We start from the raw sequence: 27,409 nt of genomic DNA, 5'->3' as shown, positions 1-27,409 counted from the left end.
GTTCAGTCAGAGAAACCAAGCAGTTTGGACAACAAGCAGTAAGGGCAGCATGAATGTAACAGGAGCTAGAGCTCAGAGAAAAGCCCACGTCACCTAAAGACAAAGCACGAATTCTCAAGTCCTATTCTGCCTCCTAGAACTTTGTACACAATCCCTCCTGCAGTTCTTTAAAGAACTAAAGAATGTCCCGCCTCCTCCTTAATTGGAAGTCCCATTTAACTAAGGATTCTGCGCATCCATCATTTCCCACCCCTCTAACCTCCACTTTCTAGGGTCTCTGAACAAATAAGAGACAGATTCTGAATGCCGCAACTTGGAAGGAGAAACAGTTTCATAGAATTCTGTTCCAGCTCGTGACTCTTAAGTTAAAGCCATGGTTAGGGTAATTATCCTCAACTCCACTATCTGGCAGATGAAAGGCCCTCCTACATATAAGGTTGATAAAAAGAGCTGGCCAGGCAGTCCTTGCTTACACAGCCACTTTGTGAAAGAAATCTGACTGAGCGAGAATAAATGAGGGAGACAGGAAGAGGTTGAAGTCAGACTCACTTACAGCCCTAGAATATAAAATTCTGAACAGACAAAACAGGGCTGAATTTAAAACTTCAGGATCTGTAAGCAGAATGTTATAATACTTTTTTCCTTGGAAGAGAATAAATCTTCAAACAGCGCAAGCAAGACAAGAGATCAGACAGTTCTAAAGAATACCTATTTTAAATGCTGAGCACACAAACCAGAATATGCAAGAGGCTGTGTTACTACCAGCTGAAATGTATCTTTAAAAAGCAATCAGACCATGAACGGATTCTACTAAGGAACTTTTTGCTATAACCATAAATTTAAGGATGTCTTATCACTTCATTTTTTTTTAAAAAAAGATATTACATTATAATGACATAAAAACATACGCTACCCGTGCTTCATGTTCTCAGAGTCAATGTCAAAATTGGGGAAGTTTCCTTACATAATGATTTAAGGACTCATTTTTAAAAAATCATATAGAAAAACTAGTGAAGTAGTATAATAAACGCAAGATTTTCAAACCACAAACTCTATTACCTACTATTATAATGATATGTTTAGGTTATGCCATCAAAGCTTGTAAAGCAATAGAAGCAATAGAATGGAAAAAAGGAGATGCTGGGGGGGATAAAAAAGATACCCAATGACATCAGAGAAGCCCAATGTCATCAAAACTTCCTTGGTACTGAGGAGCACAGAAGAAATACTTGATGCTAATAGTTTCTGTACGAGGGATAATTTTCACTTATGTACAGAGACAATAAAAGTTCAAGAAAAAAAGCAATAATATAAATTTACCCAATATCTGCACAATTTTAAAGAATGTCAAAGATAATTCAGTAATCTGATTGGGAGGCAATTTTTTGTTCAGACAGAGAATAACGCAGATGAAGAATTCAAAGAGACTCTACACACACTAGGACTCTTACCAAAGCATCGGCAACGGCAGCTTCAAGGTCTGTACTCGTGCTTAAAACGCGCATGGCACTCACAGAACCAGGTACTCTTCCTGCCTGGCCAAGGCCAAATCGGTCTATTTAAAAAAACAAAAGCAAAAAGGTATGTCACTTGAATTCACATTTTCTCAATTCTTTGCAAGGACTCCTGCCTCTTCCCACCTACAGAACAGAGGCACTGAAAAACCTCTCGCCAATTTTAACTACACTTCATCTGAGTTTACCAGTGGCAGAAGTTAGGTTGTTCATTTAATACTATTGTGCCACAAAGCATCCTGACAATTAAAATGGTTCTTTAATGATGTTTTATTTTTAAAAAGTATTGAGACACAGGACAGGGGAACTTACTATATAGAAGGAAGCTGGGCTACAAGTTATCTTTTAATCTATTTAGCATTCCCTCTACAGGCAAGTGTCCCTGAGGTTTGGTCAAACTAATTAGAAAGCTTCAGGGTTTCACAAATTAGTTCTAATGCAATGTGCAATAAAGTTAAAATTTGAAACAAATGTACTAAATTGAACCCTATGCAAATTTTCACTAGTGTCACTACAGTTTAACTATGATTAAATTTAATTAATTTTAGTTACTTGTTCATCATGATGCCTGTCACCAAAGGTTATTTAAAAATCAATTTGTTAAAATTCTTTAATAATCACCACAAAGCTAGCATCTTCACTGCAGAACATTAATAATTCAGATGATATTGTATACATTTTTCCTGAGTCCCTCAAAGGATTATTAAATGATAGTCTTTATATTATACATGTAGACAAAAGATATGAAATTCCAAAAATTTAAAACAAATTTTAGCATTTTAAACAATTATTCTAAGCTTGTTGATGATTATAGACAATAAAAACTAACTTTCTAAAGTCCCTTTAAGTCAGCCGACCAGTTGACCAGCCTTCCTTAAGAAGTGCTGAGATTTAAACTGTAATAGGAGAAACTCAGTTTAAATTATACTTAAGTATATTGCACTATCTTCTGGTAAAAGTCTCTTATTTAAAATGCTAAGGTATTAAAGAAAAACCTTTGGAAGAAAATGTTAAGATAAAAAACTGCTCTTTATTAACAAATAAGACACTGAACAAGGAAAATCTCTGTACTAGCTTCATTTTAGTAATGAAGCACTTAGAATAAAAGGAACGCTAGTATCTGTTTTACATGAATTGATCTTTCCTATAAAACGATGTATGTAAAATTTTAAATATGGATCAAAAACATCACCAACTAAACTGGTGAACTTTAAAAGTGAAGTGCTACTTAGCTTTTTTTAAAATGTCAGTTTCAAAACATTGTATCTTCCATCACCACAGAAAGGGAAAAAAATTTAAACACTGCTAATCAACAGTTATACAGTCATGAATTTTTTTAAAGAAACAAAAATTGTATGTTATACTATCCCCTTTTTTAATGCACTTGCTGATCATAATGAATGTCATCTTGGCCATTATGTTTAAAAGGCAATTTAATACACCATATAAACTAAAAAGAGATCATAAAACAATTATATCTATATACCGATATAGATATAAATTATCAGTTGAAATATAAAAGTGTAAATTTGAGAATTATTGCGCACATAGTTTTATAAATGATCTTTGTCATCTTTCTTTCCATTAAAAAAGGGTAGATAGTAAGGGATTTATGGGTAACAGAATGAGAGGAATTCAATTTATAAGCCATATAAAAATTACCCAGCAGAAACTAAAACAAAACGGAATCTAAAAAAAATTTTTTAAATTAAAAAAAATAAAAAGTCTCATGCCAGCAATTCTTGCTCCAGGGGTAATACTGATTTTTCAAACACAAAATTAAAACTGTAAGAAAAATGCAATTATTCTGTGCTTCCCAGATGCATACAGCTTTGTCATACACAGTAACTGAAGATCATTTGATATGTATGATAGGTCATTTGAATTTCAAATCTTAAGTGGAAATGTTTGTCTGGATCCAAGCCAAATGAGCAGCCTTTTGTTTTCACCAGACCCAAATCTGTGCTACGTCCTCACTGCTCTAACACTATTGTGAAGCTCCATTTCCCAAGAGATGGATACATACATAGGACTGTGCCCTCAGTCTGGCCCATAATCTTCAGGGGCATGCGCTAATCAAAACGTACGTAATAAAATGCATACCTGACTTCATTTAGAGGAAGAACAGAGAAAATAGCTACTCAGAGAATTGGTCACAGCTGTCACCTGTGATTTGGTAGGTGGTACCTTACTCAGTTGAGACAAGCGCAGGCATTAGGGACTGTTAGCATATCAAAATGATGCCAGTTGAATCCGGCAAATTGATGCGTTATTGTATGCCTACTTTTTGTCCCAATGGCTAACCACTGAATTTTTGGTATTAAAACGAGGCTGAGACAGAAAGCTTAGGGTCCAAAGGCTGCAAAAGCAACATGACTATCTGAATCATGATCTTGTTTTTCCATAAAAATTTTAGGACAATCCATTTATTTTTATACATGTGAAATTATGTATAAGTTGGTAACTAAACAGTACCTCCAAATAATTAGAACCTGACATTAATAATTAACATTAATAATCAAAACTTTATTAGGAGCAAAGACTTTGGAGCTGAACGACACTACTGGATGATATCCATACTCTATTCCCCATGGGGACCCTTCAGGACACCTAGTTTGGGTTGTCATTTTCCTGAAGGAGGGAGTGAACACAGGGTGAGACGTGCGTCCCTATTTTTTGCTTTGTTTTGTTTTAACATAAATATGAACACTGGAGAAATGATGTTATCAAACAGGCTATAAGGCTTCTATGTACGGCCTATTAACAGAACCATAAACATTCAACAACTTAAAAAAATAAAAGCATGTTGGGGAAAAAAAAATATGAGGTGCATACATGCCAAGTGCTAGCCGACACTGATGAAAACAAATGTTGAAATGAGTGTGAAACTAGAACAGATGAAGAAGCCAAGTCATGCAGTTAGCACTTGTTCACCTGACTGCCCAACAGATTCAGCAGTGGAGAGAGCACTAGTGGACCTGGAATGACGTCGAGAGGCTGCAGGTAAAAGGAACGGCAACACCCACAGGATTAACACAGAAGTACCCACGACAGGAAATGCCACAGTCCAAAGGAAATGCAGGGACTGCTACCAACAGGTCATGTTTTCTCATGAAAAGAAATGGTGCTGGATATGAGTGGATAGCAAGCGCCAATCCCCAAACTCCCAGCAGCCTGCTGGCTCTCACACAGCTGTTAAACACACAGGTGCAACGAAGGCACCCTACTCTGTAAGGTGTTCCTTACACACCAGCTAACTCAGACTCTGGGTGGAGAATTGCGCCATGAAGCCTCTATCAGCCATTATGGAAATATGCAACATGAAGAGCGTCCGGAGTCCCAGAGCACCATCTAAATCTCAGAGAGAACAGCAGTAGGATGGATTATTAACTCGGCTCACAAGATGTGTCACCAGTATGTGATGCTTATGCAACCATGCACCAAAAACAAAAGCAGAGAAGTTCATAATGTTATTTGAACAGAAACAGAATGAAATCACACGAAGGGGACTCAACAACTGGAATTCCATTTTCCCCAGTCAAAATTTTTGTTGTTCTATTGCCTGAATATCCTAATTAATGAGCTTAGTGTTTAACTGTTGAAAAATTAGTGGCAAGTTGAATGGCTTTCCCTGGAGAGGCATTTGCAGTGCTACGGTTCTGAGCACTGACTCTGTAATACAGCTGGGGGCAAATGTGCTGTGATCACAGCAAGCTTAAGACCTCAGGCAAAGTACTTAGCCCCTCTTTGTCTAGTCTCCTCATCTGTAAAATGGTGCTAATAATGGTACCTACCTCTTGGGAGTTCAGATAATTAAAAGAGATAAAAAAGCACATGAAGCACATGACACGATGCCAGGCACAGAATAAACGGGTAGTAACGGCCGTAGTTGCGCTGCTGTTGGTGGCAGTAATGGTTAAGAGTAAACTCCCATTTACATCGAGACATTACATGGTTGTATTAGCAAGTATTCATAATAAGCATATTAATTCTTCAGTCTGAGGAAATAGATGCTAAACTCTATCCTCATGGGGATAGAGAAACAATTATATCCTATAGACTTGATTCAAAACATGAATTTATTGACCAGAGTGCCAGGTAACATACTGTTTTTATCTCAGAAAACAACAACAACAACAGATAGCATGCTTCTCTTCATTACTCTGAGAACATGAGGACTGTACCACAGACGACTCATAGGTTTAACAAAAGAATCCTAGGCAGTGCTGCTTTTCACACACACTACTAGAGCACAGTATCCTGTACACATTCGCTTTTACAGTTAGGCACAAAATATCAAAACCTCAAACTCTTCGATATAACTTTATTTATTTAAGCTCATGTCACTTTATGAAATGCACGTATTTGTGGTATGAAACAGCTAAGGCTTCCTGGTCAATAAGGACCAACTTTTACCAGCTTGCGAAAGGAAAAAAAAATGAGAAAATTCCTAATTTCTCAAGCAGCACAAAAATAAATCAGCAATCTCCACAACAGATATAAAATAATCATTTTACTCAAATAAGGAGGTTGGCAAAATATTTTGTAAGACTGAAACAAAATATTCACTTATTATTCAAGCATATCAGTATTATTAACAGATTAAACCAAAAATCGTTTGTAAGCAACACTTGATTTAAAGGTTCCTTATAAAGTTGTCGTTTGGTTCTATTTCAACAAAATATTCTACAATAAATCTGTCATGTAATGAGTCCTCTGTCACCTTCTCAGTGAACACTCAAAAATAGAATCCAAGGTGAATCCACTTACATCGAAGCCTGACTTACGGTAAGTCCTGCAGCCCTTAATTTCACTTAAAAGTCATCACTGTAACCATGTAAATATTCATACCATTAAAATGGTCCAAAACAATCTTGTAATAAAAATGCAAACTTAAAACCAATATATATTTCCTGAAACGTAATTATTCACCAACCACCACCACCCCCTTTTTAAAGCAAAGCTTGGCCATATGAGTTGCTTCAAAGGAGCACTAACACACACTCTCACTAATTTATAAAAGGGCTGGGAAATGAGCATTTAAGTGAGTGAGAAAAAGCAGAAAAGTTCGCATTCTCTGAAGGGCACAATAAGTTCCCCTGGGGAAACAGCCTACTGGGACTTAGGTATGAATTCCCAGGTCCTAACCACGAGCCTGGAAATCATGATTCAGAAACATGGCTGAGTACTTTCTATGTGCCTAGGCCTGGAGAGGCCTCCCAGAAAGCATTTAATACATTTCAGAGGAACAAACAAAAGTACTAAATTATCAGAACTGCTTTCCAATGAGGCAGCTTAGAAGTCAGGCCTGGATTCAAACCCTGGCTCCACTGCTTAGCCGTGTGACCTTGAGAAAGTGGCTTACTCTCCTTAAGTCAGTTTTGTCACCTGTAACAGAGAGATGATAATACCTGTCCCAGAGGGACCACAAGGGATTACGCCCAACGCTGCTCAGAATGGTGCCAGGTACCGGAAAGCACTGTTCTTCTTGCTCAACAAAAGCTTTATAAAGAGATTTAACTCATGGAGGGGAAACAAAGGCATAGTACAAAAATTCAGCTAAAAAGAAGTTACTATTGCCCTGACCGCAACAAAAGACATGTGCTGATGCTAGTTTGTTAGGAAGGGGAAATGTCTGCATCCATCTCTTCTGCCTTGGTAGAAGCATTATCCATTTCAGCATTCTGGGTTGTCACCAAGACACTTAAAGAAGATCCATTTCACCACAGAAATTTAAAAACAGACCAGGTCACTGAACTCCTCAGGACTCAGTCAGGACCTCAAGAATGTAGCACTCCTTGCCGGGCCCACAGACCTCACGCTGGATTACAAAGGCTGCTTCCATAGACAGTGACAAAAATACCAGTACATGTATGACATAAAAAGACTCAATTGCCTCTAAGAGACAAAATGACCAATAAATGGATTGTTCACTTATATAACAGGTTGTCTGGAAGGTCAGATAGTGAGTAGGATGCACAGACATACAGCCTTAATTTAAAAGGAAAAATCACCAGTTAATTGGGGGGGCGGGAGGGGGGGAATCACAGCCACCATTGCTTTGTTGGGAACTCTGGCCTCATGCTCCACATTGCTGCGGAAGAACTGCTGTGCACCAGGTAAACTTCCCGCTCTGGTTTGCATGCTCATTGGGTAGCACATCTCACACAGGTGTCTGCTCACTAAGCCACGTGCCGCATCCAGCAGGATTTTTGCACCTGCTGCCTGCTCCTCCTCAAAACTTCACAAGGGACAAGGGGTCCTGAATGAATGTATCTAGATTCTGCTGACTAATGCTGAGTGGGGAAAAGGATACTGCGAAGAATTGTATGACAACAGAAACAAATATTAAGACCTTATGCTTCTGACATTTTCATATTTGAAAGACCAGTTACATAATTAGAGTAAAAATAACAGACTGCTGCAGTCCACAGTCCTATATAATAACCTTAGGCCTAATCGTTATAAAATGATTTCTACCTCCTGTGCTTATCAAGAGGAAAATACACAAGCATATAGCACTTAACATGCCACAGAGCTAAGACACAATTACTGAAGAAAACAAACTATTTCTTTTAAGTGAAAGTATTGTTGACAGATTACCTCTGGGGATCAGTAATTTGCACTATGTAAAAAAGCAATTTATATGTCCATTTTAGAAAAAGGAAGAACTATTAACACTAAAGAGAAAAGGTAAATAAAATATTCTATAAAGGATACATGTTTCTCTTTTTGTCTTGTTTTTCCTGAATCCTAGAAACTGTTAAAATACAAATTCTGTATATAAGACAAACTGAGGCGGGTGGGGAATCAGCAGCCCCAGCGGGCACCCGGCTGGTGATCTGAGGTACGGTACTTACACCACCTGTGGCAACCAAACACTGGAAATCTTGGTCCTGGGATGGCATCAGCTCACAGACATTAAATAGCTTATTGAGCCCAGGAAGAATGAAAATATCTAATTAACAATGAACATCATGAAGTTTTGCAATGTGCTGGACACCTCAGCAATTTATCAAAAAGCTATTTTTAGATTGCTTTAAAGAAAGTTTTGAAATGACTTGTTTAACAAAAACATGGCTAACACCTTCATTCGTGCTGGTTTTCAGATGAATGTTGTCACCCCTAAACTGAGCCCATTTAGTGTCCTAAACATTACCATGATTGTACTTTTTTCCTTCTTTGAATTGAACCATGTATGGCCTAATCACTAGTAAAATTAAACACAAATTGTTGACATCCAACGAGTAAGGACAAACTCTGCATTAACTCTACTTTTAAAGCAGCAATTAACTGTGGTTGAGCTTCACCTTCTGCTAGAAATGACCACAGATGGGCTGGCCTGGCAGCAACAGCATGGAGTGAAGTGGTGCTTTTTTCCTCTAACATATAAAAACCGGAAGTGGCCAAAATTCAAGCATGCAGAGGGGGACAACAAAGGACAACTAAGGAAGAGGAAAGAGAGAAGAAAGGATCACAGGACAGTAGAGGAGGGAAAGCAGGTCATTCCACCTAGCAGTCTGGGGAAAGCAGTGGAGCAGGGAAGGGACTCTGCTCCGAGAGCCAGCGCCTACGTGTACTCACCGAGCGGAGGGAAGCCCCGAGCAGGGCTTGTATCTCGGCTGCTCTCACGGCTGGTATCGCGGCTGCACCCCTGACTCATGCTGGGTCGAGGGATACGGCTGCTCCGTGCTAGTGTGCAGCATGAGGGGTTTCAGAGAAGGTGAACAAGTTTAATGAAGACAGAAAACTCACAAAACGTCAGTCACATTCCGTTAACGTAATCATGACATTGTCGGCGCTGAGCGTTCTGATTAATGAGCACCTATTTCCCTGCTGCGGTCTCACTGACTGACATGCCAACAGGAGAAGGTTGGGAGAACAACTCCATTATGCTCAAAGCCTCAGAAAGCTGTGGATTGTGGTATGAAATGAAAGAAAGCTCTCCAAAGAGCAAACTGGCACCAGAAAATACAAGATCAGAAAGCCTTATAGAAATGACCCGGTTTTGCGGCTTTAGCAAACTTCTCCACAAGAGGATAAAAGACCAAAGCCATTTTCATATGCATTGGGTTCTTAGAAAGATCATTTAATTTGGATTAGAAAACAGAATGAAGGCTCTAGTCACTGACAACTTACCTAATTAAAAGAGGGCTCACTCCTCCCAGCCTGGCCTTCTTTATAAAGAGAAGTCGGAGGGACAGACACAGCTGGAGAACCTGCCTACTTCGAGTAAGTGTGTAGACGCTCAAACATATTTAATTATCTGAACCAATAGATACAGAGTTGGGATTGCTATCCTGTATTAACTGGTCCCAACATTTAATTCCTCTTTTTGCTAGGGGAATCCCCAAATTTGCCTGTGGTCCCTACGCAAATACCTTCACTTACCCGGCCTCATGCAAGTCTAATAGTATGTGGACTGATACTCCCAATATTCATGTTAAGAGATCCCTCCCCTGACCTCAGAACAGCCAATTACTGCATGATTTCCTATAGATAATGTTAATACACTCACATTATAAAACACTAAGAACACAGTCACATGAACAGCCTAAGGCCATCAGAAAAGATCATGATGCTTTTGTTTTTCAATTTAATTTGAGAAAACAAATACAGTACCAGTAAAATACTCGGAAACAACTTGGCATACTGAATGCATGTAGCCACCGACCTAACTGCTGAAGAGGACAATAGATATTTCCTTCTTGAAAGGATCTACTAATTCTAGACTGGAGAGAAATGCCTTTTTCAGAAATTTTGGAAAAAATAAACTTGATTCACCATGTTTTTACATCAGTGAATCAATAAGTGTAACCTATTATTTTAGAACAAAGGTAGATTTATTGTGTGGCCAAACCACAACAAGGATGTTTTACAAATCAGAATCATGAAACCCCCTGATAAAGGAAAGTATAAAAGTGAAAAACAAAACCAACTTCTGATTATGGTCTGAGGGCTAGAGTTGAATCAGACCCTAAAGGAATAAAGGTTTCACTCTGCAGTGGCCAGCAAGGGAAGGTCAAGGGCAGGACTGCAATCTGAGCAACAGTAAGAACAGGGCTGCATTTGGAATTCTCTGGTAATTCCTACCTCCTCCTTCATTTTGCCATGGTGACATGGAAGCACTGAATTTCCACTTAAAGTACCAGTGACTATTTAATCAACAATTCTTGATGACACTCTAAACGGCTCCTTCAATGAGGGCAAAAGCAGCAGGTGCTAACTTAAACCCTTAAAAGACTAGGGAGTATCTACTGATTCCCCCCAATATATGAGAAGTTGCCTAAAACGTACAAAGCAATGCTGCTTATCCTTAGAGGATCAATACCACATCTGACTGATGAAATGACCTCCCCAGTGACATGCTAACTCACTGGGTCAGCCACAAACCCTCTTCGGGTCTCAGCCTCCCTTAGGAATGGGAGGAAGAAAGAGTCACATCATTTTAAAGAGAAGGTACATATGTAAGTACTTCTGAGTTCCCTTTCCCTGATGAGTTTCCCTGATGAAAGGCACACATGGAAATCTTACCTATCCCACTGCCTACTCCACAACAAATCATCACATGTAATAAAAACAGTTCTGAGAGTTTTTAACATATGGACATGCTTAGTTGAGCCTTTTCTTATGGTTCTTGCCCATAATTTTCACCCAGCTCCCACCTCCTTAAATTAACAAACGTGCCACAGCAATGGGAAATCTCTGCTCTCTCCCTGAGCTGAGCCTGTTTTGTGAAGACAATCAGAGTATGAAAAGGGATAGACAGACACGACCTGAAGTAAACACTACGCGAAATTCTTCACAAGGTTTACCCTCTTAGTATTTCACCCAGAGAATGTTCATTCGTGTTGACTGGCTCCTTTCGCATTTGGCTAGTAGCAACATACAGAAAAAGAACTGTTTACAATTTTTGCAAAAGTCTGTTCATACAGTTGCCTCAAACCTCATTAAAATACATCTAATGGTTATATCAACAGTTCAAATGTTGGATAATTTAAAACACAACACTTATAATACCACTTCCAAAGACCAATCTGCAAGGATTTAAAATAACTATATAAATAACTGATTTTTTAAAAGACTAATCAGTTACGTGGTTAAAACTAAAAAACAATATACCAAATCAATTTGTCTCTGTTGAGTGCCCAAACTGAACATTCTGCGTGAGAATATGCTACGTAGGAGAAGGCTTACAGAGGAGGAAAAGACAATAAAAACATTCTTTCTAAATGCACTATTCTTAGGTAGCTCTCCAGTCTTGTGCTTACAAGAAATGCTGGGAAGCCTTGAAAAATTATTTCACTGGTTTTCATTTCTGGAGAGAGACTTTTATTCTACCTTTATAGTGTTTTAAGGATAATCCTGACTTTTGACTTTAAGATCCTATAGAACTTAAGCAGAAGTACAAGAGAAATAATGAAAAGTACCGGAAGTTAAAGACATGAAATATCTCTCTAATCTACATATTTTCATGTTTTGGTCTTCTATACAACAGTCTAACTTAACCACTGAAATTGATTATTAATTTTTAGTTCTGTCAAACTATTTTAAACCAGAAAATCTGGAAACATTTTAAACGCATATCCACAAAATGTAAGCTGCAAAAAGTCAAATATTTTTTATACCCTTTCCAATAGACGAGCGGGAAAAGAAGGGAACCAAAGAGCGAATTTCCAAAATATAATTGCTATAAATGTTAGCCAATTATATTACTTTATTATTTGTCAAAAATAGAACAAAACACAAAAATAAAACAATTTACAAATAGTATATCCTGCTATTTGGTTGAACACTTTATAAAGGACTAAATTGCCAAGAAAAAAGAAAGTAGCAAGATTTTATTTTGTTTGTTGTTATCCAACAGGGATTACAACCCGTTTTCCTTAACAAACCTCAAGTGCTAAAGAAGAGCTTTGGCATTCTTTTTACTCCAGATGGGAAAGGAAAATTTAGTTAAGAAATATTATTTCAAACAAAAAAAGGCATAGTTGAACCAAACATAATTTGTAGATAACTAGAGTTAATTCTCTGTACAAATTCTAAGATTAATTTAGCTATAATTAAAACTATTAATTGGTTTGGGGATTATAGAAAATGTTCTTTAAAGATGTTCCCTCTTTTTTTTTGAATATTTATGTTCAAAGTTGCTGTACAATAAACCAAATGTTTAGTCACATAGGCGTATATCCAGTATATACTAGATGATCACAGAAATGTATAGTGTATTACAAAAATGCTAATATATCTGACATCCTATGAATTAGAATCGCTAAGATTACCATAGGAAGAAATGGAAAGTATATTTTATTCATATCGGTGTGTGTGTATTCTGTCAATGTGCAGAAATTTAAATATCTTCTTTAATCAGAATTGTACATATGACCTCAAAGCCTGACATATAACTAATCCCCAAAATGAGCATCAGGAAATAACTTTCTTCAAATAGTGTTTCAAGTAGGAACTCTGGAAAGGGAGCAGGCTCCTATTCAGTTCTTATTGATGATGTCTTATAGTGCCTCCTTTAAAAGCTTATTAAATGTGGTCTTTCCAACTATCCATAACACAAACTTCATAGTTAAGACCATGGAGGACCAGGTACTAGAGTCATGTTAGATAACTAAAGTTGATTTACTTTCCAATTTCAAGAAGGTAAAAAATGGAAGCTCTAATAAATATAAAAAGTAAAATTCCCCCAAAGAAAAGCATTTTTTAAAGTATGAAACTAATCTGGATTGCTAAGAGAGAGCCTAAGAACTTAAACAATTAACTATGGAAAAAAGTCAGCTAAAATGTCACACCCCGATTTGAAATCAAATGCATTTTCCAAACAAAACCAGATCCACACACGCGTTACAGTATGAAATCTGAAATTTAGATATTCCAGTCATTATCTTTTCTCTGGTTGTGTCCACATTACTTGTTATTATTACTGGATCCAAATAACCTGTCAGCTTAGGGACCATGCTATGTAATGCCAACATAAAGTTAGTATTACCGTACATAGAATTAAAACAAAACCACTACTTGGTTACATTTCTCACTTGGTTTGGAAACGTTAGTTAAACCAAATCCTATCCATTCTACTTCTTAAATATCTGCCCCTCCTTCTCGTAGCTCAGGCAGCCTTCGAGGACTTCCACGAGCTGGACCCTACCAGTCCCTCTGCCCGCATCTCCCACCCTTCCCACCCTGACAAACTACCTTTGCTGTAGCCAAACGAGTTATTTGTGGTTCCAAGAAGGCATTATACTCTCCCTCTCACCTGACTGCTTCTGCGCATTCTCCTCTCTGCCCTGAAACACCTCTCTCATCTCCCCTCCCCACCCTGCCTAATCCACCTTATACTTCATCAACACAGAAGCTATTCTGGGGGAGCCTCTCCTAGCAGGAAATCTGGGAGGACTGGGGCAGACAAGGACCCCAAAACACACCTTTTCTATACTCCCAGAGCACCTGTCATAGTATTTGTCATACTGCACACTTTCCCACCTCTAAAACTGCAAGCTCTTTGAAGTCAGACGCTAAATCCATTTCATTTCTCTTCTAATCCTAAAATCTAACAAAGTGCCTAGTACATCACGGTAAATACTCAAGTAATGGTTGTTGAGGACATAGATGAAAAAATGAGAAACATAAGCCAATAAGACTAAAGACCATAGTACTCTGATTTCGCATTAATGTAATAGATTTTTACCCTTAGAAAGCAGGTAAAGATATAAGAAAGAGTATGAACATAGATTTTTCATAATATATTAAAAAAGACTTCTACCTTTTATGTTAAAAAAGGTAATGTACAAATTAGATTTTAATAGAGGTAAAAGGTCTTTAAGCTGCTGAGAGCAATTCGTATAATTCTAAATACTATTACAAAGAAACTAAATACTACAACACAAAAATAAATAGTATATATTCGGGTTTCATTTATTCCTAGTTTTCATGTTTGAACAATACTATGTCAAAAGTAACCATACATATTCTTTGAACATAAGTTTCACCAGTTAGGTTAGAGAAGACCAGGATCAAAATGAATGTGGACCCTTTAAATTGCTTTTGAAAATTTATGTTAACGGGTACTTAGTGCTAATCAGTGAAAGAAAAATGAAAAGCAATATTGCTTCTAATGATGAAAAAATCCTGCCCACTCCCTCAATTGTAATCCTTTGCAAAATGACTCCGAAACACAAAAGCCCACAATGCCACAATTCTTTCACATCAATTTGAATAGTAAGCCCACACGTTTTTAAGTTATAACTGAAACCTGAACATGCCGTAAACTGTAAAATGCACAAATTGAAATGTCTTAACACAGGCAAAATGACATCTTCAGTTCAAAATAGATCTCTATTTCCTACATTAGAAAAATTCATTAGATTATAGTCAAAATTATGACCAAGTTGGGAATGGTGTTCCAAGGTCTTTGAGAATCCTTACCTAATCCTATTCGGTTTGGACTTGTTTCTCGGCTACATCCCTGACTCCTGGGAATCTTGCTTCGCTTTTCTGAAGAGGATGTCACAGGTGGGCCTCTTGAGGAACCTCCAGCAAGGCCACTATAACCACTTCCCAACAATTTCCCTGGAGAACTTGACCGGCTGCCAGCTAAAAATGAAGCAAAATACAATTGAATAATCAATTTAATCAGGGAATAAATTACAGTAGTTTCAGAAGCCAGTTCACACACTAATTTGGATCAAATACTAAGAGAATTTTACATTAAAATAGTCTTGTAGTTGGTGGTAGTACTAATATTTTTTTAAAAAGTAGGAGCATAAAAGAACATCAAATTATCCTAAAAGAATATTTATACATAGAAGAATTACTGGTGGAGCGCTACAAAAATGACTGCAAATTTCTCTGTCGAAAGAGCAGGCTGAGGCTGAGTACTAACAGCCTCCCCGTTCCGCAGCGAATTTCCAGAAATAACCACAAAGGTGTTTGTTTACTGTTTTGGTTCTTTTTTTTAATTCTGTAAGAGCTGATATGCCAAAATTTTAAGTATAACTGCTGGAAGATAGAAATATAAATGTAACAGAAATTTCTTAAACATTAGTGGTAGAAAATGGATCCAAGAAAACTCCATTAATCTAACAAACAGAAGGGAGGGAGAAAGGGGCTAAAGTAACTAGAAACACGGTTAAAAAAAAAAAAAAAATCACCAAATAAGATAGTAGGAATAAACTCAAATGTATGAGTAATCATAACAAATATAGCTAGACAATTCATCTATTAAATGGCAAAGATTCTTGGATTGGCTTTAAAAAAATAAAAAGGAAATTCAATTAACTATATGTTGTTTATAAGAGACAAATAACATATACCTAAAACAAAATGGAATAAAATTAATAAAGAGCAAAGGACATTTCATAGTGATAAAAGAATAACTGTCCATGAAGATATAATAATCATGAACCTTTATGCTCCAAATAACATACTTTGAAATATAAAACATAAAAATAATAAAAATATAGGAAGAAATTAAAAAGGACATAATTATTAACTCTCAGAAAGGCTAATAACTAATGAAAGACTAATATACCTCTCAGAAATTGACAGAGCAGTCAAAATTACAGTTACATACAAACACACCACACACATACACACATGTATATCTTAACAAACAGAATACACACTCTTTTCGCTTTTCTTCAGAAGTATTATAAAAACCGACTGTATACGAAGCCTCAAAGGAAATCTCACAAATCTATAAAAGGAGAAATCATATAGACCACATTCCCTGAGATGTATATAATAAAATTAGAAATTAAAAACAAATGATATATGGTTAGTAATTTTTATTATGATTAAGTGGCTACATACCTAAATAACAATGTCTTGTGGGACAAAATTATAGGGAAAACAGGAAATTTTTAAGGATTATACCAATACACCCGAATGGTAGTCATTTACTTAGATAGATCATCTTTTTAATTAAGGAAGGCAATAAAATTCTAAAACATAACAAACACTCTATTATTTACCAAGTCAGGATGACCCAAAGGTAAAAATCTTTGAAGTAACACTTAGCTGGAAATTAAGCACACACATACTTCACACACATGCACACACACACATCCATCATTCAAATGAATCACTAAGGTGACTACTCAGAAAAATTAGTACTTTATAATGATTTAACTATAATTTAAAGTAAAATTCCTTGTAAAAATCACAAGTACACATTACCATGAAGAACCCACCTCATGATCTATCAATTTTGCCCATAAAGTTTGAGCACACAAATAAACTATTAAGTATGAAGCCGTGTAAAAAGGAGAAAAGAAATCCATTTCAAACTCTAGAATTTGCACATACAGAACAAAAGCAGAAGGATTAACTAAGCTCATAATAAAGACAGAAATTAATAGTGTGCAAAGAACACGGGGGGTGAGGGAGAATGCCAAAATAAAAAGGAGGGGGCAAGAAGAGAAATGGCTTACCACCAGCAGGATTAGCAGATCTGGATCCTTGATTATGAGAGCAGACCAAAGAACAGGCAAAAAGTGGATTAAAAGACAATAACACAATACACAAGGTCAGCATGCAAACACAACAGCATGTTTTTGTTCACAAACACATTAGCAAAATAGCTATTTTTTTAGGACTTGTTCCTCCTAGTCTAGTTTTGTATTTACGTTTATTTTATACGTATCATACCATGTTAGCATTTATTTCTGATCTGTTCACAAAACACCTACAAACCTACAATGTGCCAGGCACAGTGCTTGGTGTAGGAGATGCAGAGAAGAGTAAGACAAGTATTACCCTCCGGGAACACATCTACTCTCTAGCCCCTAGCAACCCAATGGAAGTGACTGTATCTTACTAATTTGTGTATCACTACCACCTTAAACAGGGCTTATCATGTAGGGAGTGCTCAATAAACATCAATGCTTTCAAAGGAGCTGCTATTACTAGTTTCACCTGAATGCCCTATGCCAAATCCTCAAATATTTTAATATTAACCCTCAAATATTTAAATCCTCAAATATTTAAAATCCTCAAATACTTAAAATATGTCAACTGTTGACCCTGAATCTAATATACATGAAATCTACTCACTATTAAACCAGGACTTTTAAGGCCAGTATATCTACATTTGTAAAATACATAAATGCGCTCATATTTACATATCAAAATAATTTTTTAAAATATTTAACTTATATGCATAAGATGAAGATCCAGCCTTGATCATTTGTTGATGTTGTCTCCCGCTCCCTGTGAGTTAAATTTGGTGAGTAAAGTAAAACTGAAGAGTTTTTAAAGTGGAGCCCTAAAGCAGGGTACAGTGTTTTTATTAAGACTGAGGAATTAAAGCTCTGTAATCACCCTTACCCCCACTCCAGAAGGAACTTGAATCTTCACCACCTCTTAAGCAGAGGGCCCAGCTAGAACAGGGACCACTGCAGAGGGCAATGCCAATACATAGCAGACATAAATGAAGAAATGTGAAATAGTGTTCAACCCTCATTTTCTAAGAAAGAAAATAACACTGTACAGCTAAAGGGCTAGACATTTTTAATCAACCCAACTCCAACATATTGAAGTTGAAAGAACAGGGACCATGACCAGAGTATTATATGCATTTGTGCCTCCAGGAATCACTAGGGTTCAACAGAATAACCAGAGCCAGGATATTGTTCCCCAGGTTCTAGAAGCTTCTGGGCCACACCTGCACAGCCTATGTTGTGTTGTGTAGTGTGGTGTAGAAGCATGGGCTTCTGTCAGACAAGCCTGGGTTCTGTAGCCTCACTGAAGGCCGCAATTTGACTGACCTTGCACTTTCTTTTCAGAAATGATATAAGCTTGTTTAACATAAGGACTATAGCTGTCAAAGGGACATGGAAAAGCGTCTAAATTCAGGAGCTGAGAAAGACATTCGAAATACTAAGAGACAACCTACGGTTCGGCTGCAGACTAAGTGCTCTCTACATGAGGAGGCAGGCACACAACCACCGAAGAGCGCTGCTCCTGGGGAAGGGGACCTCCTCTCCACCACGCTCCCCTTGCCCAGAGAATGCCGACACCCAGCCCTACTCCACGTGCACAGACACAGAGCAGGGGACTCCAATTCCCATGGAGCTGGGTGTAGGACACCAGGGTTGGATCCTAAGAATGATAAGACTACACATACCATCTATGGCTGCTTTCAGGGCTCAGGTAACAGACCAAGTGACTCAACATATACAGAGAAGAAGTAATGGCGGCAAGAGCAGATGTGCAAAGCGAGAACCCACACAGGCAGGGAGAGAAGCAGGCTGCAGTGTTAGAACAGAGGGCTAGAGGGGTGAGCTTTTAATGGATTTACTTATGGCTGCTGGAAAGACAACTCGGCCTAACAGTCACCTCCCCAGGTACTGATGCTCTTAAATTACATCAGAAGGACTGCTTAGCAAGAGAAAATGGGTCACAGTCCAGGTATGTTTCAATTGGAGAGGCTTAAGGAGAGGGAGAGAAAGTACATTTTAATGTTTAATGCTGAATGACAAAAAATTTAAATCACCTGGACAGGAGACAAAAGTATACTTGAATAGCCCCATTTTGTAAGCTTACCCAACAAACATCACGATTACTTGCAGCATCTTAGAGCCACAAAAATGTGTTTTTCCCTGAAGTCAATGCAAATACCGTAACTTTTTAAACTGCAGAATGGGCTGCTGAATAAACTAAGACAACAGAGAGCATAAAATATACTTCTTACGCTGGGACTGTGAAACCACTTTGGCGCGGCTGCGACCTCGATTATCAGAAGGTATAGAGGCGACATTGGTGGCACTCCCAGAATTTTGCCTTCTTGTGCGGATCCGACCTGGAGGATACAGTAAAAACAGTGTTTCCACAGGTTTTCAGTAAGTGCAACCTATACAAGAAAACAACCCACACCAAGAGCAAGGGGCCCTGACAGGGGGCGCAGGTCTTCTTCACAGGTAGTCCCAACACGCTGCCCTGTGCGTGGGCATGTGCACGATCTGTACACACAAATTCTACAGATACCTTAGGAACTCCTGAGAGGGAGTCATGACCTTATCAGGGGCTTATGTTTCAATTATTTTAGCATATTATATTTTCAGATGAGGAGGTGATGACCATTTGAGGACTTTTCCCACAATTTTTTTCAGATTAAATTGTCTATTTTTTGTTGTCTACAAACATATCAAATTTCTAGAAACAGAAATGAAAATGTTAGCTGTCATCTTAAGAAAAATACTATAGAAAAAAGAGTAAATGCAAAACACTCAGCAACCAACAAAAGCTACAGCATGTGGAGAATAAGTGTGTTTTGATATGTAGCATTCAACTCCTATTTTAAAGAAGTATGCCAATAAATTTCTAGGCTACAGAAAATGAAGATAAAAAGAATCAGTATTAGGAGTACCTAGAGAAACGATGACCTAAAAATAATGCAATCTTGTAGGCATTTATGAAAAGAATTTGCCACTCTTAAGTAAAGCAATCTGTTAACTCCAGTTATTAAATCATGAAATCATAAAAATAAAAATGAATTCGGAAATGCAAAATTATTGATGATCAAACAAGTATGATTAGGGATTAAACTTTTAAATTCAGGGCTTCTGCGGTTTCAGAGGGGTACCAAAATGCCTCTGCTGCCATAATTCAATCAGAATAGCAATCTTGATAGGGAAAAACAAACCAATCTGAACCCTCATTGGCTTCTCATATTGTTCAAACTCACTTCTGTCTCATCATCTGAGAAAACGTACAGAAAAGTAATACAGAAAAACAAACCTTAAAGCTTGAAAAAGGTTCAAGAAAGGGAGGTAAGGAACAATAAAAGAAAGCAATGCATTAAAAAAAATTAAAACTAGAATCGATGACTTTTAATAGCGGTTTAAGAAAAAGACATACAAATTCTAGAATCTACAATAAAATTAAGAGCTATACCATATATTACACTAAAAGTGTATACGTGTGAACTCAGAATCCTTACAACAACATGTAACTAATTATTCCCATTTTACAGATAAGAAAACAGAGAAACAGGGAGATTAATTCATTTGTTCAAGATCAAATGAATAAATGGATACCGGTGTCTGGCTGGCTGGCCTCTAAAGTAAGGACATTTGACTTTCCTAAGAAGTCACCGAGCTAATTTAGGCAATAACCAAGGCAATGGGAACGTGAAAAAATGATTGAATTTCTTGTTTAAATTTATTAAAATATTTAGGCCACAAAATGATTCTTTAATGAACATACACATCCATTCAGCTTAAAAAATAAATCTTTACTAACGTTCCTGAATCCTCCAACTTCCCCCAACATTTGGTAACATGATCCTAAAGCCAGTGTTCTTCTTTATATTTTCAATAGTACATATAGTTGCATGACTATAAGAAATAGATGGCATTATTTTTTATATTTTATATGTTTTTAAGTATATCATAGGGTATGTATTTTCCCAAAACTTACTGTTTTGCTCAAAATTTTTTTGAGGTCACTTATGGAATTGACTTTTCTGTCAGAGGTAAAGGAGAGATCCGTATTATTTTTTCCACGTGACTAACCAACGTCCAGATCAATTTACTTAACCCCTTTCCTGCTGATCTGCAGAGCCATCCTCATCATTACCAAGTACCTGCAGAACACAAGCACAGGTCTGTCTCAGCTGTCTCTCTGTCCAGGAGTCCTTGTGTCCGTGCAACATCACAAGGCTGTGATGAACTTGGTAAAAAGTCTTGCTAATTAGGGCAAATCACCCACTTTGTCCTAAGGCCCTTTGCTCTCCTCCATATGCAGGTGAAGATAGAATAAGATCTGTTGAAATCCTGACTGCTATTTTGTGGAATTTTGGATTAATTTGGGGGGAAAAAAGACAGCTATTATGATAATGATCTTTCCGCTCATGACTGTTTCATTTCATTTTCTTCAATGTCTTTCAATAAAGCTTCCAGTATTTTCCAAAAGTACTGCTCAATTTTTATAGACTTATTCAAAGGAATCTTATTTTTACTACATATATTTTATTAAATTATATTTTCTAACTTGTCAGCAAATAAAGAGTATAATTAATCTTTATATTTTGTCCTTGTTAAACTTTTATTAATTCTACTAATTTATATGTAGATTCTTTGGGGTTATCTAAATAGAGTATCATTCACAAATAAGACTTCGGTTTTTTTTCCCTTGAAATTCTGCCATTTCATTTCTCTGCCTCTATCCTGCGGTCTTGGACATACAGTACAATGCTAACGAAAAGCACGAGGGCAGGCTGTATTTCCTTGAGCCACATTTAAAAAATGAAATTGTGGAATTTCACAAAAAGTTTGATATTTCAACAGGTTAAGAAAACTCCTATTCCTAATTGCTAAGAATTTCTGTCAAAAATGTTTGTTGAATTTTTTAAATGCTCTGTCTGCATTTTCTGAGAGAAGAGGCTCCTTCTCCTACTGCGCGGAGCGGTATCAGTAAATTTTTAAACTATAAAATCTAGGTTAGGGGCCAGCCCGGTGGCTCAGGCGGCTGGAGCTCCGTGCTCCTAACGCCGAAGGCTGCCGGTCTGATTCCCACGTGGGCCAGTGGGCTCTCAACCACAAGGTTGCCGGTTCGACTCCCCTGAGGGATAGCGGGCTGCGCCCCCTGCAACTAGCAATGGCAACTGGACCCGGAGCTGAGCTGCGCCCTCCACAACTAAGATCGAAACGACAACAACTTAACTTGGAAAAAGTCCTGGAAGTACACACTGTTCCCCAATAAAGCCCTGTTCCCCTTCCCCAATAAAATCTTTAAAAAACAAACCCCCCAAAAAAAAATAACCTAGGCTAAACATCCACGGTCACTATGTACACACTCACATACATAGAACATTTATATTGTACCTTACCTGATTACAGCACCAAGCTCCCACCAGCTACATAAACCAGTGAGGGAAGTATTCCCTCAGTCTATTCTGAGTTTACGTAAAACTGGAATTATACAATGCTTCATACAACTTGTATATATAGTCATGTGAGCACGGTAGGGGTTTGGGGGATATCTTTTCTGTTTTAATTAATGAATTACTTTTTGGTAGGGGGGATAAACTTTTAAGTACTGACTCAAATTATTTAATGACTACTCTTAAAACTACTCATTTTTTTTGTTTCTTCTTGAAGAAACTGTTTTGGTTTTTCTAGAAACTTATACAATTTGTTTTATAATTGTTAGTTGTCATAGTTTTCTATTACCCTTTAGAGCTCTACTTATCCATACTTATGTGTACTTTATAATTGTTAATAGTTTGTCTGTACTTTTTTTCTATTTCAATTGACCTTTCCTTGTTAAGCTTGGAATGGACTTCCAAGTCCGTTCCAAGTCCATGAAGTTTGCCTATTTTATTAGTATTTTCAAAGAATCAAATTTTATACTTCTTAATCCTATCTAGTAAATGTTTAATTCCTATTTCATTAACTTTTGTGTTTATTAATTCCTTCATACTCGTCTCTGGGTTTATTCTGTTCTTTTTCTGTCACACTGGAAACAAATTCCTAATTCAGTTTTTCTTCCAAAGTAAACTTAAGGCTATGAATTTCCCTCTAAACACTGTTTCTGCGTCACTCCACAAGGATTGGTATGTAGTTCCATGCAATGTGTTGCTTTTTAAAAAATACATTACTAGATATCATTTGCTAATGTTTTGCTTTGGAAAAATAAGTTGGATCTATAATTCACACTTTATACCATGCAAAATAGCAAAGGGACCTAAGATTAAAATGTGAAATACGAAACCATAAAAGTTCTAAAAGAAAACATAGGAGAATTCCTTTGTAATGTCTAGTGGAGAAGTCCATTTAAACTAAAAGCCATTAAAAGAAAAGATTGCTAAATTTCACTAAATTTTTTTAAAACCTCAGCATGGCAAAAAAAAACAAAAGAAAAACAAAAAAATATAAACCCCGAAAAACAAAAAAAACTGAGCAAATTCAAGAAAATGAGAAACTGGGAAAAATTACTTGTAATTTTTTATCACAAAGGGCTAATTTCCTTAACATATAAGAGATTTCTGGAATCAATAAGAAATCCAACAATCAGTGGTATGCTAGTAAATGTTAAAAAATTGGCTGGCGGGGAGGGATACTGCTGGTTTGTGGTGTTTTGCAATTTCCCCGGTATAAATGTTCCCACTATGGTCAATTTCAGGCTACTGATATGTCAACCAGCTTACAAAACTCCTGAAAACATACAACTGGCTCTCATGAACTGGTTCAAGCCAGTTCCAACACACCACTGCCACAACCCAATAAAGAATGGACAAAGGCTAAGAATGGACAGTTAATAGAAAATAGAAATGGCTCTTATATGTACGAAATAGTATTCAGCCTCACTCACCAATTAAAACAACATTAAGAATGCGATTTATCGCCTATCAGACTGGCAAAAATCTAAGAACTTGCTAATATTCTGGCATGTAGGAAACAGGCACTCTTTTCATTGTTCGTGGGAGTGAAAATTAGCATGTTTCACCGAAAACAAGACCTAGCCGAACAATCAGCTCAAATGCAACTTTTGGAGGAAAAATTAATATAAGACCTGGTCTTATTTTACTATAAGATCCGATCTTTTATACTGTATTGTATTACATTACATTATATTATATCATATTATATTATACCCGGTATTATATATTATTTATATATTATATTATGTTATGTTGTTATATATTATATAATGTTATGTTGTTATGTTATGTTGTGATGTGATGTGATGTGATGTGATGTGATGTGATGTGATGTGATGTGATGTGATGTGATGTTATACCTGGTCTTATAGTAAAATAAGACTGGGTCTTATATTAATTTTTGCTCCAAAAGACGCATTAGAGCTAATTATCCGGCTAGGTCTTATTTTCGGGGAAACACGGTATAAGTGCCTGTATATGTTTTAAAGAGATGGGATAAAATAGTCTGTGGTCTTCAGGAAAAACAAAGCCTACTCAATAAATGCAACAAACAGTAAAAATATACTTCAGTTTGGTATTATGACTTATTAATGACATATTCATATTTATTCATACTGTGTTATGCAGAGAAAGTAAATGTAAAAAGAAGAAAATCATCACAGTAAGAGAAATAGAAATAAGAGACAGCAGACAACTATACAACAGGAAAAACATCTGCGGGGAGGGACAAGCGTCAGCCAACAAACTTACCTCCCAGAGAAAAGCAGGCCACGACGAAAGCAGAATTTTAAGAGGAGTGAAAGGAGAAATATCCGTATCTCATGGCTTTTTAATAGTGCTGCTGAAGAATTTTTTTCAATCATGTTGCCATTCTTCCAGAAAAGCCCTCAAAATGGAAAATTAAACCTGTGCCCGGGTTTAATCTGAAGGCATGGCTTTCCCATATTCAGTGTAGCCTAAGACAATTAAAAATCCCTAGGTAGCCTCTTATCACTGGGGTTTGTTGTCCCCCATGTGTTTCAAAATTTTAGCCAATTCTCAATTTAGAGGTTATAAAAACTAAAAGGTCTCCTAGGTAAATCTCAACTCTCGTCACATGGGGACATCTGGGCAGACATATCTGTTTCATGACTCATTGCTTGGGGGCACATTAAACCAACTTCTACTCACATGTAGCATTTTTGACAGAATCAAAATTAAATTTGGGGAAGTAGATCAGTTGTAAAGTTTGCTACCTACAAGTAGTCCCCCAAAATGACAGCTTTCCTCAGATGTTTTAAAGATAAAAGCTTAACACTCTTTTATTTTTACATACAGACATATTTTTTTCATTGTGTAAAAAAAGCCAATCACTTAAAATTTAGAGTTCTTAGATAAATACATAGCAATACCAAATGTTGTATTTCCCAGTAAAACTGAACTATAACCTAAGTTCTTTTTCCTGAAACGCAGACAAGGCTGCATAGTTTTTATTATGTAATCTTAAAGTCACGAAGAGTTAAGCATGGTCTTTGACTACACTTAGTATCATATGATTTATCTATTCTCTGAACCCATCAGTTAAGCCAGTACCCACAAGTCATATAAGATAACCTGGAAGTAAACTTTTGTTCAAAAGTTGAGTTTTCAGTTCTTCACAAAAAATATTTTTCTGATTAGTCATAAATGTTAGAAATAACTCCCAAAGAATATATATTTTTCTCAATTACTATAATAATGAATTTGCCAGAATGCAAATGTATTATCAGAATTTTGAATTTAGAGCATCCAAGTACTGATTCAAAAATCATCTCTCTGCTTCCTAATAATGACAGTACCTACCTCTTCTTATCTCAGGAGCTAGACAGTAAACTATTTAACAGACTTATTAACAAATTTTTTTAAAGGCCCATAATAATTGCAAAAACTCTGATAGGAAACTCATGACAAGACACTAAGTGATATTTACTGCTGCCTTTTTCTAATCACCATCTGTGGCTTTTCTAAGCATCACTGCCAAGTTTCATTGCTGCAACAAACAAATGACAGCCTAGACTTGCTCGAGTTTACAGGTCTACCAGGGCCATCTCTCCTTTCCCTCTCCTCGTCCTCCGGGGCTCAAAGCTCTGACTAGTCAGTTCTGCAACAGCCCGCACAGCCCTCGGACGCAGAGACCAAGGCTCACTGGGTTCCCCACAAGAAGGTTCTCCTCTGTCTGACTCTAAACTCTATACAGTTAAGGGCCCACAGGTCATTCTCCCGTTTCCCGGCCGAAGGAGAACCAGAGACTTCTTGCTCATATAGTCTTTTGCAAATAATCAAGCAGGCAGACTTCTGACCTCACTCCGAATTGGTAAAAAAGAAAACTGATCAGAAGAAAAAAAAGTGAAAAATTCCTAGTGCTGGCCAGACTCACAGGCTGATTTCAATTCTGTTATATAGGCATATGAAATCAGGGCATGCTGGAAAAAAATGTAATTTCCTACATAATGTCTTCCCTTTCCATTCCATCTACACTATTGGACCTCGCCCCCCACACTTCCTGTCCATATTGGCTGATGAAATACTTAGGATGGTTTCTTTGCGAAGAAGAAATATGAAATTACTCAGATCAGCTAAAAAATGAAAATCACACCCAGCCTCAGTCTTCTACCATCACAAATGAGTCATCATGGCACAGGTTATTTGTCCATTTTTTCATCTTTGGATACTTCTCATTTCACAAACTTCTCCAACCCCAAGAATCATCACTGGTGGAGCTTGTTGACAACTGATATTCCACTACTCCTCCCAAACTTAATCAGAATTTCCAGGGGGAGGACATGGGACTGTCCTTTTAGCAAGCATCCAGCTAATTTTTATGTTACATTTGAAGAACACTGATCTTGGGACTATGTTCACCTTAAAGAACAAAATGCCATTCCTAATTTTCCTTTTTGAGTTCTTTAGGAGGCAGAATATGGATTAAAGTACTGTGAACTACACACGTCAAGGAAAACCCAGGCTAGTCTTTTAGAGTGGTTAAATAACATACAGAAACCGCAGGTCCTAAGCGTTAAGGGTTGGGAGGTCTAAGCCACTTCTTTAGCAGACAAGGTAACTCTAATTTCAATACGTGAAACATTACCACACTTTCTATCTAGACACTTTGCAAAGGATGACTTGTGTAGCATGTGCTAATCAAAGACCTGCACAGACTGGAACAGCTATGTCTAAAATTCAAAAGACAAAGCAAAATCAGGAGGCCCTTCCTGAGCATGGCATAAAAGCAAAATCAAGTGGATATGGATATGTGTATTCCTTTTACCATTTTATCCTTGTGTGTAGTAGAGAACACAACACATAGGTGTCTAATACATGACTGATGAGTGAATGAACGAGAGTAAATGAATGAATGGAGTATGTGTCAGTGATACAAATAAACACGGTATCGTGTAAATCAGTAGCATCTCTATGGAGAGAGATGTTTTTTAAAAATTTTCTGTAAATTACCTGCTAGAAAACCTTTATCAGCCTTTAACCT

The 27,409-nt window shown here is 37.0% G+C and overlaps 1 protein-coding gene across 34 annotated transcripts in view; it reads right to left on the bottom strand.

Moving 5' to 3' along the window:
• Positions 1 to 27,409, bottom strand: part of CLASP1 (cytoplasmic linker associated protein 1) — a 248,687-nt gene that overhangs the window by 71,545 nt on the left and 149,733 nt on the right. For 12 of the 34 annotated variants that reach the window (XM_088793701.1, XM_088793677.1, XM_088793690.1 and 9 more), the window contains 6 exons: positions 19,216 to 19,323; positions 16,955 to 16,981; positions 14,949 to 15,116; positions 9,099 to 9,206; positions 4,449 to 4,511; positions 1,452 to 1,555 (listed from right to left, as the gene is read on the bottom strand). In XM_088793701.1, the coding sequence (XP_088649827.1) occupies positions 1,452 to 1,555; positions 4,449 to 4,511; positions 9,099 to 9,206; positions 14,949 to 15,116; positions 16,955 to 16,981; positions 19,216 to 19,323 (578 nt within the window). The remainder of the gene's footprint in view (positions 1 to 1,451; positions 1,556 to 4,448; positions 4,512 to 9,098; positions 9,207 to 14,948; positions 15,117 to 16,954; positions 16,982 to 19,215; positions 19,324 to 27,409) is intronic. The other 22 variants (XM_074335128.2, XM_088793695.1, XM_074335130.2 and 19 more) reach the window with 4 other exon arrangements.

Source organism: Rhinolophus sinicus, chromosome 17 (assembly GCF_057876585.1).
Source record: "Rhinolophus sinicus isolate RSI-liver-muscle chromosome 17, RSI-T2T, whole genome shotgun sequence".
Classification (NCBI taxonomy): domain Eukaryota; kingdom Metazoa; phylum Chordata; class Mammalia; order Chiroptera; family Rhinolophidae; genus Rhinolophus; species Rhinolophus sinicus.
The sequence above is the reverse complement of the archived record's forward strand: the minus strand, read 5'-3'. Positions and strand labels throughout refer to the sequence as shown.